General features: G+C 42.1%; 1 protein-coding gene across 2 annotated transcripts in view; it reads left to right on the top strand.

Annotated features, from left to right (window-relative positions):
* Positions 1-335: 335 nt before the first annotated feature.
* LOC119724128 (peroxisome biogenesis factor 1-like) overlaps positions 336-17,850 on the top strand; it is a 31,139-nt gene continuing 13,624 nt past the window's right edge. The window contains exons 1-12 of one of the 2 annotated variants that reach the window (XM_038195046.1): positions 336-598; positions 3,086-3,254; positions 4,655-4,813; positions 7,367-7,450; positions 9,807-9,921; positions 10,181-11,451; positions 12,045-12,177; positions 13,086-13,326; positions 14,634-14,890; positions 15,589-15,759; positions 16,495-16,649; positions 17,546-17,762. In XM_038195046.1, the coding sequence (XP_038050974.1) occupies positions 3,159-3,254; positions 4,655-4,813; positions 7,367-7,450; positions 9,807-9,921; positions 10,181-11,451; positions 12,045-12,177; positions 13,086-13,326; positions 14,634-14,890; positions 15,589-15,759; positions 16,495-16,649; positions 17,546-17,762 (2,899 nt within the window). In that variant the 5' untranslated portion in view covers positions 336-598; positions 3,086-3,158. The remainder of the gene's footprint in view (positions 599-3,085; positions 3,255-4,654; positions 4,814-7,366; positions 7,451-9,806; positions 9,922-10,180; positions 11,452-12,044; positions 12,178-13,085; positions 13,327-14,633; positions 14,891-15,588; positions 15,760-16,494; positions 16,650-17,545; positions 17,763-17,850) is intronic. The other variant, XM_038195047.1, reaches the window with a different exon arrangement.

Genomic DNA, 17,850 nt, shown 5'->3' on the forward strand with positions numbered 1-17,850 from the left:
TATACATCCGAAAAACAAGATTCACCAAACATATTCATCCGAAAAACAAGATTCCCCAAACATATTCATCCGAAAAACAAGATTCCCCAAACATATACATCTGAAAAACAAGATTCACCAAACATATATTTGCCAAAGAGCAATTTATACATTCGATGGCACTAACGGGCTTTCGTACATAATAAAGAAAAACACACAACAAACTTTTTTATAACGAAACACTTCCAGGCTAAATTATCAACGCTAAGCCAGTGAATGACTTGATCAAGTCTAAACCATCCTCGCACGGCGCCCTCGTGTGGTACGAAACCCATTTTCCTTCGGATCTTTCTGCTGATACATGTGATATGACATGTATGATGCATGACCTGCATGACCTGTGGCGTTTGAGTAACATCGACCGCTAAGCCGCGATCGATTGAATCTTGATCATCCGAGACTAGCACCGTCGATTGATCATCAAATCAAAACTCACACATCTCCAAAAAATGAGGACGGGCCTAAATTTCTTTATCCGCTTCGCTTTTCCTTCCCAAGAAGCAGTTGAGCATAGAGAAAATTTTATTTCTAAGTTATAAGTTGTCCAATTTCCGGACAGGTAAGCCTAACGTTAACTTAAGTTAAAATGACGGATGTTGTGCGCTTTCTTGAAAATCACACAATCTTAAGAATGAGCGTACATTCTTAAGATAAGAATGAGCACGCATTCTTAAGAATGAGCACGCAATCTGAAGAATGAGCGCTCATTCTTAAGATTGCGTGGGAATATCTCGTGCGCAATTGATGAATTTTACGCAATCTTATTCTTAACAAACAATTGCACGGCATAATTATGTTAAATGAAATGTATAGCGGTTAAAGGGGAAATAATTCATATGAAGAAAGAAAACGATCTATGCTCCTGTACTCATAACTACGATAATTTGAATCAAATTAAACCTGTTATTATTGCAACCGTTTTTTTTCTGCCCACCCGGCACTAGGCACTATGGGAAGTTTTGTAATAACGGAGGACTGGGAACAAGTCTGGGAAGTGCTTTGTTTAGGCTAGACAAGTTACAAGTCCCTATATGTATCATATGCATATCACAAAAAAAAACGATGTCCAGAAGCTGCCAAAATTGCTCTTTTGACTAGGCCTACCGGTACTTGGTAGATAAGCTCTGCAGCGTAACTATGGGGGTGTGAACACTGAACAATAGCAATTTAAGTGGCAAATAGCATAAGCGCTATGGGATGTTGCAGTATTCATTCTCATTCTCGCCCCCCCCCCCCTTTTAATTGTTACCCCAAAAATCAGCATTCGTCCCACTTGTCTCTTATTTTTTCCCGGTCTTTTCCTAGGTAAGTGACCTTGCGTTGCAGTGACCTAATTCTTAACAATTGTACTGTTGCAATGCAAGGCTTGCATTGCAACAGTACAATTGTTAAGAATTAGTGAATGAGGATGCAGCTAGACTTGCTGCAGCGCAGCCGGTGCTCGGCATCGACAAGACTGTTATCTTGCCGTGCATTCTTAAGAATGTGCGCTCAATCTGGAAGAGTTATATTTTGCGAAGATTGCGCAAGGATCCAGTTGCGCAATCATAAGAATGTGCATGCGCATTCTTAAGATTGCGTGATTTTCAAGAAAGCGGACAACACGGATAACGTTTTTTAATTGTCTATTTAGCCGCAAACCGGTCTCGCATTGTTTCCGTTCTTAAGCCGGCCGATAGCACCCTCATTACCAGTATAAGGGCGGATCCAGAACAAAATTGTTTTTGATCCCCCAAAAAGGTGGGTCCCAAAAATTACAGCATGGGGTTCGGGGCCCCCTCTTGTGTATGTGGCCTCCGTATTGAACAAAAATTGGTTTCTCACGTTACATTTTCTTAGCGTGAGTAACCGATTTCGTACGCCTTGTTTATCATGCAAAACACATTTTTCTGGATGTCATCTTTGGTGCTTAGGTAGGTCTACGTCTACTCTATCTACCATGTGGATAACAGTTGTTAAACCTTTTCAGTAAGGTAATTACAGCCCAAGGAAACTCAAAAGTACATCAAAAATGTAACGTGAGTAACCGTGGAATTGATCTTTTGATATTCACTCAGGAAAATCTGAGATTTGTTTAAGTGTGCCAAATAAGCAGCTTAACAGGAATTACTTGGCCCAGTTTTGTGCCCAATTTTTGGATGCCACAGGTTTTGGGACTTAATGTCACAACAGTACACTTTTCCACAAATTATCAATTACGGTACATTTTGACATTTTGTTGACCGTGTTGACAGTTTGGATCAAAGGTTGATTCCTGAAATACAGACAAGGCCATTTATTCGCATGAGCTATAAACAAATAAGGGAATAAATGTGTGCTCCGGAGGTTTTTATCACTCGTTTAATACCGCTTAGAGTCTGGGTGCTGATAATTACCCGAGCCGGAGGCGAGGGTAATTATCAGCACCCAGACTCTAAGCGGTATTAAACGAGTGATAAATACCGACCGAGCACATATTTATTCCCATTCATAAATACCTTATCCGTAAATTTTTTTCAAATAATTCGTTCAAAAAATCCCGATTTTGTTCAACAAGTTCATTTCATGCTTTTTGAAACATCCCTCTAGCAAAATAATGGAGTGTTCAGCTGGCGAGTAAGATGTAAACAACCCTTTTATGGAGATTGACGCGCGCGTAACATGTTCTGCGCGATGTCACGCAGAACGCACCTGGGGCGTTGCGTTTTGAATTTAGAACTATAAAATTCTGACTCGCTTGTAGTGTTGCGCATGCCTACGTGAGGATTGTGAACGTTCAACCAATGAAACGGTAAGAGGCACTGGCTTTTTGGGAGTCCACATTTTATTGTGACACTGGAAAAGTGTTTAAGACCAGCTAGCCATGTCTTTATCATCCGTTTAATACCGGCCACGTGACGGGCTCTCGACCAATAGGAATAGCTAAACTGTCTGAGGTATTTATGAATAGAGTTTTCGAAGTATTCCTTAGAAGTACGTTTCAAAAGAGATGATAACAATCTAAAGAAAGAAATGTCAGCGAATGTTACTTTTGAAGCCCTATTGGTATCTTTTTTTAATGTACCAGAAATGACTTGAACAGTCACATCCAACACGGTCCGCGCCGCACACTGGTAGTACGCCTCTGAAAGGGACCAATCATGGCACTTCGTATCGCCGTCGTGGAGTTCACGCCCATGAAGAGTTGCTTCATCAGTCTGCCGGTGACCTGGGGTCAAGAGTTCCAGCGAAAACAGGTGATCTATCACATGACCAATTCTATGAACAGTTCAGACACTTTGTGGTTATTATATCAGTAACCTTGTTGTCTGGGCCCACTTTCATAAAGATGCTTAAGCAGAAAATTTGCTTAAGCACGAAAAAACATTGCTTAGTAAAATTAGGTTACCGGCCAAAACTCCATGTGATGTACATTGCTTGTGACTGGTATTTAGCTATTGTTTACTGAGCATAACAATCGCATTGAGTTTTGGCCGGTAACCTGATTTTATTAAGCAAGACGTTTTTGTGCTTAAACAAATTTTGTGCTTAAGCAGCTATATGAAATTGGCCCCTGTTGTTACTGATTGGCTTTACATGTATTCCAATAATTCCCAAAGTTGATTTTTTTTTTTTTTCTATTTACCTGAGAGGTATCAGATGTGTTATATTTGTTTACAAATGAGTTTTCTTTTGGGTGCCATGCGTGTGCTTTCTTATGGCTCCCGTAAGTGGCTCCCGCAAGAAAGCACAAGTATGCAAACTGTAATGTCCCTGAGTTTGAGTTCTGGAGATTTGAGTCTGAGTATTTTCATATTTCAAAATATGAGTACGAGTTTGGTTATTCTCACAATGGTACTCGAGCATGTCGAGTATAAGCCTTTTTCGGAGTTCCAACTGCGCGCATTAGTAACCTGTGACAACGCACATTGTTTGTCACAAATGCCCTTTGACAGTACCCACAAGGCACAAACAGCCTTTTTGTAAAGTCAGTGGCGCGATGTTGTCAAAGGCCATTTGAGACAAACAATGCGCGTTGTCACAGGTTATGAAGGCGCAGTTGGAACTCCGAAAAGGCTTATTACTTGAGTGCAAATACTGTGTGTGACAGACGTTCTTCAAAAATTCCAATGAAGAGCAGCCATGGTTTCATGTGCGGTGCCTTTAGAGCTTAATAATAATCCAGTGTGACCAAGATGCTCATCGACCTCAATTGGAATCCATTTGAGACCAGGCGACAGATGCAACGACTAGCCACACTCCACAAGATTCTTTACCAAGACACCGACATTGACTCCAACTTATACCTCAGACAGAAAACTACCAGATCCAGGAGAACCCACGACAAGCAGTTTGAAGTCCACCATCATAACGTACATCTTCCCCTTTATCCAGTCTTTTTTTCCTGAAGCCATTCTATTTTGGAATGCCCTACCACAGCAAATTGTCAACACAACTTCCTTTGCCATCTTCAAAAGCTCCTTTCAAGACCAACAAAGCTTTCACCTCCCCCGCTAGGCATCAATCCACTCTCGCCAACTTCACTTTAGTCCCTGGTGGACCGTTCGGGAGTTTGATCTACAAGTTACAAGTGCAACAACACTCAAGCTATTATGTTATTCATGAACTAACTCTACTTTTGCTGTTTGTTTTACAGAATTACATCTTCGAGCTTCAGTGGGGGGATCGAGGCAGGGCATATGTCTCGTGGGCCGGAGATACCCTCAGGTTGCCCGAGGGAAGTACAGTCGGGAATCCCACAATTCAAATCAACGGTCTCTATGGTAACAAGCTGGGGCTGTGCCACGGGGAGGAGGTAATGCATTTGTAATGTTCATGAAAATAAACCCAAACCTTCACAGTAACGTTGTGCATCGGGTCGGGTTGACCAGGCCAAACTGACCCGAAACATAGATATAAACTGAATCCGAACTGAAACAGATCTGAGCTCCCCAAATCCGACCCGCCCCAACCCGGCACAATTTCAGAGAAAAACCGGACCGAATCAACCCAACTCGAATTTGCTTGGGCAAATCCTACTAACAACTGTATATATTTAACAAACGCCGTGTCCATTTTTTGTGCCAGGAATTATTTTTTAAAAATCGTCTTTCAGTAAAGAATCCTATCATACAGAATGGTGAACACTCCTAACGTTACTGGTGTGCCTACACGTCATAGACTGTGCGTGATACTGATAGACCACAAACCACATGTACAATGGGTTGTACCGGGCACAGTGACTCTACAATAATATTACACCTCTTGAAATTCAAAACTGTTTGGGGGGGGGGGGGGTTTCGGTTTACTTTGACTTGTCTTGAAGCAGCATTTGCAAAATGGAAACATGTGACTGGCATTACGACCATTGTACCTACATTTATGGCTTGATTTTTGAGTCTTAACCAAAAATTTTTTAAGCCAGATAATTATATGCAATGTACGTGACGGCAAGATTTTAAGGTACACGTATCATTCTGCGCAGCATGAAATTCTACCATACGTTCTTGTGGAAATGTCTTTATCGTTTCATGGGAAATGGGCTTCAAAGCAAAAAACATTGGTGCAATCTAAAGTAAAGTGCAACTTTAACTCAACTACTTTGGAATTGAACACAAGCTGCCACTTCCCCAGGAATAAACAGAAATCCTCCTTTTTTTACATTTTTGCAAGTTTCATGGGAAAAAAAAGGTTCGACCAGAGGCTGTAAAAGCACTGTTCAGGTACTGCTTGCATCACCAAGAACAAAGTAAACCCATTAGCGCCTGTACTACATAGTATTACATTGTGTTTATTCACTGAAGAATCAATAAAATATACATGTTGAATGCCTGGGCGGTTTTGGGTGCTGGTGCTACAGTGAGTAATAGGCAGGGCGGTTTCAGACACTACAATGACTAAAAGGTTAAGATGTATAGTCGTGTTCCCTAACGTGGCGCACTTCGAAGCTTACCCGAATTTCCTCGTGTAGTGTTGCCAAACCTCTTTGTTGACAAACCTCAAATTCATGCAGAAAAATACTAGTACTTATACCTCATTAATGCTTGCCATTTAACCTCTGTGAACAATTTCGGTTTCATAAAATTTAATCCGAAATTCAAAAACGGTGGCGTCTGGAAATTGGGCACAAATTGGCGGAGTGTTCCCTAACGTGGCGCACTTGAATAAATCGCGGAAAATTCCAAATTAACATTTAAGAATTTCTGTAAACTTGATAAATTCTGATAAATAATTATTATCTCTACTTACATACCCAGCCAGATGTTTGTCAGAAAATTATTTTCTTATTTTTCGGGGCATTTTCAAAGGGTTCACTTTGCACTTGAAAATAAAATCGGAAAATCACGCCAAAATAAAATTTTCTTCTAACTTTGTTACGGGTAGATAAACTCGCAATTTATGAAGAGGAGTGTTAAGAACTTCATGAAATTTCACTTTCTGTGAAATTTCAGTTAAAACTTTTGCTCTAGGTAGGTGCTACAGGCGAAAAAACAAAGTGCGCCACGTTAGGGGCCGCGCCACGTTAGGGTACATCAACAGTACATGTACCTTAACCGTAACCTCACCTAATGCTACAAAATACTACTGAGTAGTAACCTGTAGTATGCATTTCTTTGAAGTGTGCACAACACATGTAGTATTCTGTAGTATTTGGTCCTTGACCCCCAAAGAGCCCTTAGGACGTTAGGGTTAAAAAGAATGCATGTATGTATGTGCACCAGTATATTGGGAATTGTGTGATGTTGTATTGATTTCAACCAGGGGCCTTTACATGTATAACGTTGCCCAGGTCTCCTGTATCAATGCAGGCAAATTGATTTTTCCCCCATATCATGGCATTGATAACATATGTTGATTCTTACTGTCTTTTGTAATGAGAAGCAGTGGCAACAGCTGTTTTAACAATATATGTGTTATTCATTTATAAGCATAGTGTTTAATGCTAAATTTTAGTAGATGCATTTTGTCGGCTGATGCGACATGTTATTCGGAAGGCAGACACAGTAAGTGATATTGAACATACAAACAATGTTTAGAGATGTACTGTTTGACATACTTTGTTCTATTTTGGGCGTCTTCTACTCTCTGAAAAGGGTTTTATTTTGTGACCGCTGCAACGCCGTACCGTAGCTCTACCAAATGAGCTATCCTTCTGTACATGTTGGCGGTTCCTAGTTTGTCAAAGTCTTTGTTGAAGGAGCGCTATAGACAGACGCCATTATCCAAGTTACGATGCTAGCAACGTTAGCAATGCTGCGAACCTTGGAAAAAGCAAAAGGGATCACTCAAAGAGGATAGGGTTTTATTAATACAATTTGTTAAATAACAAATTATGTGTAATTGTGGTTTTTTTTCCTGATGATTTCAGGTTTTGTTAAAGCCAGTCCCAAAGGTCCATTCCTGCAGCAGGGTCAGCGTGGAGCCCGCAACCTCTGATGACTGGGAGATACTGGTAAGTGGTAGGACACCAGACAAGATAAATTCATGATGCATAGATCCGATTAGCCTACAAAAGATTACTCAAAAAACTGCAGACATGAGAAAAAATTTATTTGGAAAATAACCTTGTTGTGCCACACGATTTTAAGAAGATGACTTGCCAGTTATAAAAAAAAGTGTATGGTTTGAGTTTTTATTTGTTTTCCTCATAATTTACTTTCGTATCAAGGTCGTTAAGGCTGTGGTACCCTACACGTATTTAGTTTGGTCTGTAATTGTTTTTTACTCATTAGATGTCACGTTATTAGTGATGTATCACATCCACTGTGCCAACAGCAGCTCATTAAAGTGTCTGACATGCATGTCTGACTTTATGGAATTGCCCTGGATTTAACACTGTTATAGTTAACTCTTTCATTGCCCGCAAAATTTGAAAAGTTTAACCCTAAAGTGCCCAACTTCGAGGTTTTTTTTTTTAATTGTTCAAAATTCTGTAAAAAAAAAAGTAAATAAGTTTTACTCACTAAATTTGTTGTGGCTGTTCTCTGCTATATCCTTGGTACATTGGAAAGTCAATAGTAGTAACATACATAGTGATACACCCTGAAACACTGTCCTGCACACAAGGGAATTCCACACTTCTTGCAGAAAATACAAGTGTCAGTGCTGCGCCCTCTCGCAAGAACTCGAATGAAACAAATAAACGCAGGTCGTTCCCGAATGAAAACGATATTATTAGAAAGAGCGAGAGCGCCCCCTTGTGATAACATGCTTACTCTACCTCGTACATGTACGAGGTTGGCAGTTTCAATCTAACAAATATACCTCGTACATGTACGACTTTGGCACTGAAAGAGTTGAAATAACAATTACATATCCTAAATTTCTACATTCATCATACTAGTTAAATTTAGTGCGTGATTTTGTGATACCTTTTTTAAGAGTTATTTTCCCCATGCAAGTAGTTACACTTAATTCCGGCATGTTCATGTACATGTACTTACAAAACTGCATTACATTGTACATATGTACACGTATGTAAACCAGTTTGGCAGATTTGTATGGTTCACAGGTCAAAGAGCTAATTTTAACAGCTAGAATATGGCAGCATGAGGGATGTGACATGTTTAAAATCTACCAAAAATCCAAGACCTGGCTTTGAACAATGTACATGTACATTCACATTTTACATTCAGGACTATACAACTCAACCACTACATGTATTAGTAGACTTGTGTTTGAGTAATAAACATCGAGCATGTCGAGTTGGAATCTGATTCAGAGTCACCAGTGATTTGGGTCAGGTCTGAGTGAGAGTCACGAGAACTTAAAGAGGTTGTGGAATGCTCGAAGACATTTCCGTCATTTTTCGGATATATGTAGCCTAAGGTGTGATGAAATAAAAACGACTATTGTTTCTGTCATGAAATGAGTACAAAAGGTAGGCCTACTTTTGAGAGCTGTTTTTCAAGTCCTGTCATGCCTGTTTCGACCCGAACGTGCAATTTGTGTAAAAGTCGTTGTTGCGGGCAGCAAACAAAACACAGTAAATCGTGACGTAATAAACAGGACTCCCGATGCAGAGTAGCATAAACGAGTCCTGTTTATTACGTCACGATGTACTGTGTTTTGTTTGCTGCCCGCAACGACGACTTTTACACAAATCGCACGTTCGGGTCGAAACAGGACCTGAAAAATAGCTCTCAAAAGTACCCTTTGTACTCATTTCATGACAGAAACAATAGTCGTTTTTATTTCATTACACCTTATGCTACATATATCCAAAATATGACGGAAATGTCTTCGGGCATTCCACAACCTCTTTAATTCACACACAAGATATCATCAGGTGACAGGTAAAATAAAGAAAGCCATCTTACATTGTACAGTTATGCACGTACAGAATGCAATAGTGGTTTTTTTTTTTTTTGCAATCCTTGTGCAACTCATGAAGACGAACATGTAAGGTACAATTTAATATAAAGTTTATCGTTTCAATTCAATAAGTATTATTTTGCAAGGGAAAAAGTTCTTTTTTCCATTTAAAATCGAGCAAGTTGTCATTTTACCATCAAGTCCGAGTCACTAACATCAAGTCCAAGTCCCAGGTCAAAGTCAGGAGGGTTGAGTCTGAGTCTGAGTCATTGTTAATAATACTTGAGTCCGAGCCTGGGGTTAGACAAATGTGACTCAAGTCAGGCTTGAGTCCGAATCAAAGGTGATATATCTGTGTTTTGTACCCTCTTCTTTTCAAACATAAAGGCGTAATGTGCAATGCATTGCTGCACAATTGTTGGATTGTGAAGGATCGAGGAAAAAGCAAAACTATCTACGTTGTTAGGCTTAATTTTGTATTGTTCCATTAACAGGAATTGAACACTGGCTATGTGGAGTCCAATCTGCTGAATCAAGTCAGGATCGTCTGGACAGGCCAGATTCTGCCAGTTTGGATCGAGAAGAAGATTTGCATATTCATCAAAATTGGTGAGTTGCCCCTATTTTCAAATGCCATGTAATCAGAAACAGAACTTTGGGGGGGGGGGCCTAAGACTACAATCACAACAGCTGGAATAGAGAAAAGCTACACATAATTTCTTGTCTCATAAGTTGAATCCTTTGCTAGCGTTTCTGATAAAAAAAGTTGCCGTTTCCTGTTTTGAATTGCAGCCTCTCACGTACAGACCATACATCAGTACTCGGGACTTGATTCACATTCAGCCGGTAAATCTCTTATTGCTCACAGGTGCTACAGATCCCCCTGCATCTTGTGTCCAGTTGGAGCCCAACACCGAACTCATTGTTGCGCCCAAGTCTCGCCACAACCCAGCACCAGCCACAACTCCTGTATCAAACACAAATACCCCCGGTAACCCTGACAGACAGGGCGGAGATCGTTCTCAGAGACACCCTGACGCACCACTTCCAAACAGTTCCAGTATGGGTTCCATCATCGCCAGTGCCCTGTCCGGCTTCACCAGCGACTACGACTCCGCGACGAGTCCCAGCGACACCACTTTCTCCACAGCCCCTCTGACGGACGCTAGCTCCAGTCCAACGACTCCCAGCGAACCCTGGGACGTTCCCCCAGAAACTCTTGACAAATCAATACCTTGGTCCTACAAATTTTGGCGTAGGGTTAAGTCCGTGTTTGTGCGTGACGAGGCTGAATACATTTCAAAGATGGGGAGCGGGGACATGGAGGAGGCACGCCGTAAGATGGCGGCCGAGTTCTGGAAGGATGTGAGGATCGTTGCTCGTGTCCAGCCGATGTTTGAGCGCCGTAAGAGCTCTGTGTCCCGAGTCTCATCCTCATCAGGTTTACTAAAGTCAGGAGGTCGTACGCAGCTCGCTGACTCCAAGCGGCATCACATAGCACCCAGTACTGCCACAGCCAGCGGGGAGAGACCCGATGATTCTGAAAACTGTCCAAGTCCGTCAGCTGACACCCAGGAGTCCTTCATGAGCTCCTACACGCACCTCATGCAGCCCACCACGGTCTACCTGACCTCCAACTGTGAGACGGAATTCGTCCGGCACCACAACTCCAATACAGACGAGCACCAGTGTCCCGTCAACGAATTTGTCACGTTCCTAGCCTACCTGGCCAAGCTCTCCTCCCCAAAGGAAAAAAAGGAGGAAGTCAACCGCAAGTTTCAACAAACCCAGAACAAGTACGAGAAGGCGATGCGAGAAGCCTTGGAACAGAAACACCTACAGGCTGCCCCTGCCCAAGCAACCACAGACGCTGCCGCAAAGAGCGAAGACTCCAACCCGTCTTGCGTGGTTCGCGTCATCATCCACAGTAACGAACTCCAGCGACATCAATCTGGCCAATCGGAGAATCTCTACTCTTCCAACACGTTTCAGAAGCAGGACATCTCCTGGTTCGTCCAGCTTCCTGACTTGCTTCGACGTCAGCTCGGACTGGAGTCCTCGGCCAAAGTGGAGCTGCGACCGGTGCTCATCCCACCGGTGCCCATTCACAGCATTTCACTATTCCCACTGTTTGACAAGGTGCGGTATTTTGTAATCACTACTTACGTAATTTGAGGGGCTAGCAAAATTACTAAAACCTCAGTGTTGGTTGTAATTGGTTCGCATCATGTCAGGGGGTTATAAAATCAAACGGCATCTTCAGACCAGTTATATAGCGTGTAAGTCTTGCCAGTCCATGTTAACTATCTATGTGAAACTCTGTGTATCAAGCGCTGACTAGTCTAGTCACAGACTCCCGTGTTTGAATTTATCCAATTGTTACCTGTGTGATCGGTTGAACGGAAGTAGAGATCAACAATTGTAATTTTATTATAGTCAACAATTTGCAATTTTTTTCAATATGTTGAAATTGTAATGTTTTTATTTTCTTTCTAAATACACATTTATTGCCCTTGATTGGATGGGCCCAGGCAGGACTCAAACTAAATGAAAAAAATAGGACGTTGCACATATTGCATAATCCTATACATGGTGTCCGGATGTGCTGTGTTCTAGTTAAATCTTGCAGGTTTTTGAAGTCACTTTTCATGTTTGGCTTTGATATCTAAGAGAAAGATCTGCTGGGATAATAGTATGAGGTTAAGTTACTAGCTCTGCAATATTTTTTTCAGCCCTCAGATCTCAAAAATGAGGACCTTGTCTTTGCATTTGAATACTGGGTGACGTGTGTGAGCTGCATGATATCACCCATCCCCATCAGACAGCATGGAACCCTACTGAGGTTTCCCATCTCTAGAACTGGAGGTTAGTACCGTATTCTGGGGTATTTTTATTATACATGTATCTGTTGTGTGTTCAATGCTTGGTGGCTATCTGGATAGTGGTAGTGTTTTTTTTTGTAGTCATGGTAGTGTGGGAAAAATCAGAGACTTAGATATCCGAATATCCTAAAAAAAATTTAAATTGAGTAACGGTTATCTGATTTCACCTGAAGCTCTCATCCAGCTCACAGCATGCTCTCCGCGATGATTGGGTATATAGTGTGCAGGATTCAATGACCCATGGGCCTTTACAAAACCATTCCAGAGCTGAAAATGGGTGAAAATCTCTTATTAGTCAAATGGGCAGGCTGTCCATGAACCACTAAGGCCACTAGTGTTGAGTAATCGGAGACCATTGAGCAAATTGAGGGATGTTCCAGTTGTTTTCTTTAACTGTGTCACCTAGAAATAAAAGACTTTAAGGTTGGTTTTAAATATCCGGTTTCCAAAATCCAAGCCAGATCTATGAGGAATTCAAACCAAGTTTTTAAAAAGTCTGGAGTTTAATCCTACCATTACTCTTCTGTGATTCTTCCAGAGTCAACTGTTATTTCTTTAATTTGTTCACTGGAGGGGTGACCACTGCCTCAATCTTCAATCCTGCAAAGTCCTCCAGCAATCACTGTAAAAATGTTTAGGCAGAGCCAGTGACATGCTGGAGCAATGTGGAGGATTTCAAGTACAATGTAGGCCTAAGTTTATGCACGGCTGAGCATAAACAACACAACCTCCGGGCCTAAGACCTTGATACAGTGCATCCTCCCAAATCAACCACACATTTTTTGCCATATAGTCTCAATCCTGCAAAATCCTCCATTTTGCTAAGAGGATTTTGGACGATTTGGGAAGGTTAGGGTTTAAAACTTTGCCAAACTTGTGTCATCCATCCAGATGTCCATGGAGAGTTTCTCATCTCCGTCAACCAGCAGGACAAGCCTGCCCCCTCCTCCTCCTCACCCGATGCCTCCCCGTCCTACTACCTCCTGCATCCGCTCATCGCCAAGAGATGCCGGGCCGTCATCAGAGACAAGATCACCGCATCCAACAAGCCTGCCTTCATCCCTAGGATGCCATCCAGGGGCGTGGCCGAGCTGGACAATACCGTGGGCGGGTACAGACTACGGGATCTGGGGTAGGTGAAGTTTTTGCTGGACCTGAAGGGCCTGCTTGTTCTTTCTCTGACTCACTGACTGACTCCCCGATTGATTCACTTACTGACTGACCAGAGATAATAATAATAGTGGAGTCTTATATAGTGCACGTATCTACCAACAATTAGGTACTCAAGGTGCTGGAAATTATGTCTATTGTTAAGAAAGGTAAATAAAGTATATGAGAAATATGAGACCCATTATGTAGCACCTTATAAGGGTTGACAAGGTGCTGCGGCGCATATTGCAGCCACTGCCAAAAACACCGGGGCAAACCCCTTCTCTTAGCGATAAGTGTCACTGGGTTCTTTAACGTGCATTACCCAACACATGGGACATACGGCTTTAGATCCCATCCGAAGAGAACAAGCACCATGTTCCCACGGTCAGGATTCGAACCTATGTACCGCGGCACACGAATCGAACACAGTAACCATTGGACCACAGCACCCCCACTGTATGTAGTCGAGTCCATTGCAAGTCCATCACAAGTCCAGTCCCAGTAAATCACAAGTCCAGTCACAAGTAACAGTGGATGTACAACAACTTTGACAAAGCTCACTTGAATAGCTTGTGAGTTGAATTGGAACTGGATGATTTGTGATGGACTTGTGATGGACTTGTGATGGACTTGTGATGGACTTGTGATGGACTTGTGATGGACTTGTGATGGACTCCACTATGTTGTTGTGACCAACTGATTTCCAACTGTTGTCTGGGTCACACTTAGTACAAGTGTGAAAGTAAACACAAGTTTGTAAAACCACACTAAGTTTAGATCCTTTGCGTGGCATATTTTGTTACGTTGCCTTTTGCAAAACAAAACAAAAGTGTCAAAGATGACCTCTGAATGCAAAAGCAATTTTGCGCTTTGGATAATCAAAGGTTGAAGGAGTAGCAACTGTGGCAAATTTTGCCTCCAACGTTTCATGATGCAATTTGCTTCTTAGAGTTTGCATTTGTACAGGCACAAACTGGCCATAATATTGATGTGACACAGCTAGTCCAGTTTTATTGTCTGTGGTAATTATTTTTGTTTTATCTCTATTTATTTAACTTTTTTCCCCTCTATTTGCATGTCTTCGATTGTATTTGGGCCCAATCTTTGGGTTTATCCTTTAAAAAAATATTTAAAAAAATACATGTAGTTCATACCAACTTCAGTCAAAAGCAATACATTTTGCTGATTATTTGCATGATTCTAACGTATTAAAAGAACTTAAAATTCCGGTATGTCAGTATCCACAGCATTTGAAAGTCCTCATTAATCCTGGACCTTTCAAGACAGAAACTTTGGCTGTTCAATTTCCAGGGGAGCCGCAGCTTTGGGCCAGCAAGCCCTGGACTACCTCAGCACGGCGCTGATGACGCGGCCAATCAGCCGGTGCCTGGGCGAGTCCCTGCCGGGGCTCCTGCAAGGCGGCCTGCTCGTCTGCGGCCCCAGGGGCAGCGGCAAGAGCGCCCTCTGCCGGTCGGTCTGTCGGGAGATGGCGCAGTGGCCCAACCTAGCGCACGTCAGCCTGGTGGAGTGCAAGCCCTTGAAAGGTTAGTACAGAACCCGGTGCTCAGTTGCTGGGGGAAAAAAAGAGCCAGTTCATGTTCTGCCCGAAATGCATTTCAAGCAGAATTTGTCAATAGCCAGTTGCAAATAAAAACACAAGCAGAATTGATGTGGTACCTACTGCTTATTTACATCAAACCAGCCAGCCAATCTTGGCAAATTTGGTGGTCAAGTGGTCAAGGCATCTGCACTAATAGGTCTCGTTCAAATGACGTCATTTCCTACAGACTATCCACATGCATCGGCAATTTGAGCATCAACTTGCATAACACGCATCGGCCGCGTCGTATTTGGAACACATTTCGAGCAACAAGCACGCGTGGTTGGATTATTTTCAACACTGCACAATGCGTGCTTGATTACGTAAAATACGCAGTTGCAGTTCTCCTACAGAGATGGCCGTCATTGAGCGAGCCCTATAAACAGAAGGCCCTGAGGTTGAGCCCTGCCCAAGCAAGCTGGTGGCTACAAGGGAAGAAGGGAGGTCATCGCTTGTCAACAAGATGCCTGTGTACTATCAGTATGCTTTGCTGCAACCACCTCTTGACTACCCAGCAAACTCGTTAACATGAATACATTTCTCATTGAATTTTGAAATGTTCTGGGGGAAAAAGTGTATTTAACATATCAAATTGCTCAAAAATCGAGTCGTAACTGTGGTTAAATTTTTTTGTTTTTTCAGGGAAACGTATCGAGACCATTCGCAAGATCTGGGAGGAGGCTGTGAACGAGGCAGCGTGGCGACAGCCTTCCATCGTCCTATTGGATGACCTGGATCATGTGACTGCCTCGCCGCTGGGACCGGAGCAGGAGATTGGCCCTGAGGCAGTGTACCACACCCGCTTGGCTGACGGTAAGTGGGAAAACCAAACCTGTGTTGAGTTATGTAAATGGGTCAGTGTTAAGGGTCCACAGTGTGACATTTTTTCCTGTCCCCGTTACCTTGGCACTTTGTAATTTGTCATTCAAGTATCATTAAGAAGTCTAACCCCCTAAGGGTTCCTCAGGACTACCCTGCTAAATCCAACAGAGTCCAACGGTTACTTCGTGCTCAATCCAACAGAATCCAACTGTGCCTAATTTTGAGTTGTCTGCTGGATCCAACAGAGTCCAAATTAAGTAAGAATTGAGGCTTTGCATGGTGGAGACACTAAATAATGAAAGGTTTGCGGAAATGTGCGAATAATTTCTCAACTAAGAGAATGGTTCTGAAAAGAACCAGAGGTATAAACTCCAAATTGGCGTTATTTATCAGTACAGAATCCGACTCTGAATATTTGTACAAGGGGTTTACTGCTCAATCCAACAGTCTGCAACGGGTATATGATGTAGTTGGATCCTATTGGATTTGGCAGGGTTAGGGTTCTTAAGAATGACTTCAAATGATTATTTTTTTCTTTTGGGTAGGTAGTTTCCATTCATAATCACTCTTGGAGGATGACTGCATGAAAGAATGCGTCAGCATTATTGACTGCAAGCTTTTAGGGCAGCACTGAGTATACAGTGCTTATGAAATAACATTGATAGAGGGCAAAACTAAGTTTTCAAATTCATTTGTTTTCTGTTCCTATTTGATATTTGTTCACAGTTTTGAAAGATATAATGACGGCCGAGGTCAGAGAGGGGTCACGGGTCTGCATTGTGGCCACCACCAGGTCAAAGGGCAGCCTCCACCAATCACTGACCAGTTCCAGAGGTTGCCACCTATTCCAGTGCTGTCTGGAGATACCTTCATTGAACAAAGTGAGTCGTTAGCAGGATCATTTAACCCTAACTCTGTCTAGATCCTTTAAGATCTATCTGGAGGGTTTTGCTGGAGTAAGAGATATAGAGGCAGCCTCTATCATTAACTGGGGTTGTTTTATGCCTGTTGAAGTTTAAGCACAAAACATTTGCCATTCTTTTCATGTACATTGATGGGGCTCATAAGATAAATGACATTGACTTGTATCAAACAGTGGCCCAAAACTTACTTTTTCAGTATCAGTTTAAGTGGGCAAGTCCAAATACTCAAAATATTTTGTGTGATCGGAATAGCTCAAAATGAAGGTTGGTATTACACCGATGCAAATCACATAGTGTTGCACTTCGTTAGGTAGAGCTCCGAAACTTTACCCTTCAACTTAACTGTCTGGGCATTTTTTGCTGGGAAACCTTTAAGCCTCTAACAGCCAACTATGCAGCTAAAGTACCGGTTCTTTGAACTTCATCAAATGAAAATAGGGTCCAATACCAATCTGATATTTCAAAATAAACAAATGCCTCGTGATTTCGCAGCCAAGATGGAATTTATCATCACCCCAATGCCATATTCCATCTTATGAATAGTTTGGTTGCGGTACTGGCTGCTATATCAGATTCGAACCAGCCAGCCGACCCTGGCAAGCTCGGTGGACGTGTGGTAACACGTCTGCACAAGTACCCAGGAGGTCGTGGGTTTGAATCCACCCAAGCACTTTGTGAAATTTTTTTCTCATAATAACTAAGAACAAAGTGTACATTCATCATAAAAAAAAATTTAAAAAGGGCAAAACCAAATTTCTATTATCAAGATTTCTACGCAAAAAATTGACAAAAAATGTATTTCTCAATAAACATTTTATATTTTGCATCAAACTTTCCCCTTTTTGATTTTGTAGCCCCAGCGCATTGAGGTCTTCAATTCCGCCATCCAGTCCAAAGTAGAGATTGACCTGCGAACGTTTGACCGGATTGACCCTGACCACCTGGCCGGACGGATGGAGGGTTACGTGGCTCGGGACATAGTGACCGTCGTGGAGAGAGCTATCCATGCTGGATGTAGCCGGGAGATGATTGAAGGAAGGCCCACACCGCCTGCTGAACCAGACAAACAAGGTTTGTGAAAAAAATTAAAGAAGTCAAATTTTTTTTCAAGGATGCAAGTCCGCCTGCAATTATGGGATTTCAGGCTTTGTTAAATTGA

Source organism: Patiria miniata, unplaced genomic scaffold (assembly GCF_015706575.1).
Source record: "Patiria miniata isolate m_02_andy unplaced genomic scaffold, ASM1570657v1 HiC_scaffold_18, whole genome shotgun sequence".
In the NCBI taxonomy this organism is placed as follows: domain Eukaryota; kingdom Metazoa; phylum Echinodermata; class Asteroidea; order Valvatida; family Asterinidae; genus Patiria; species Patiria miniata.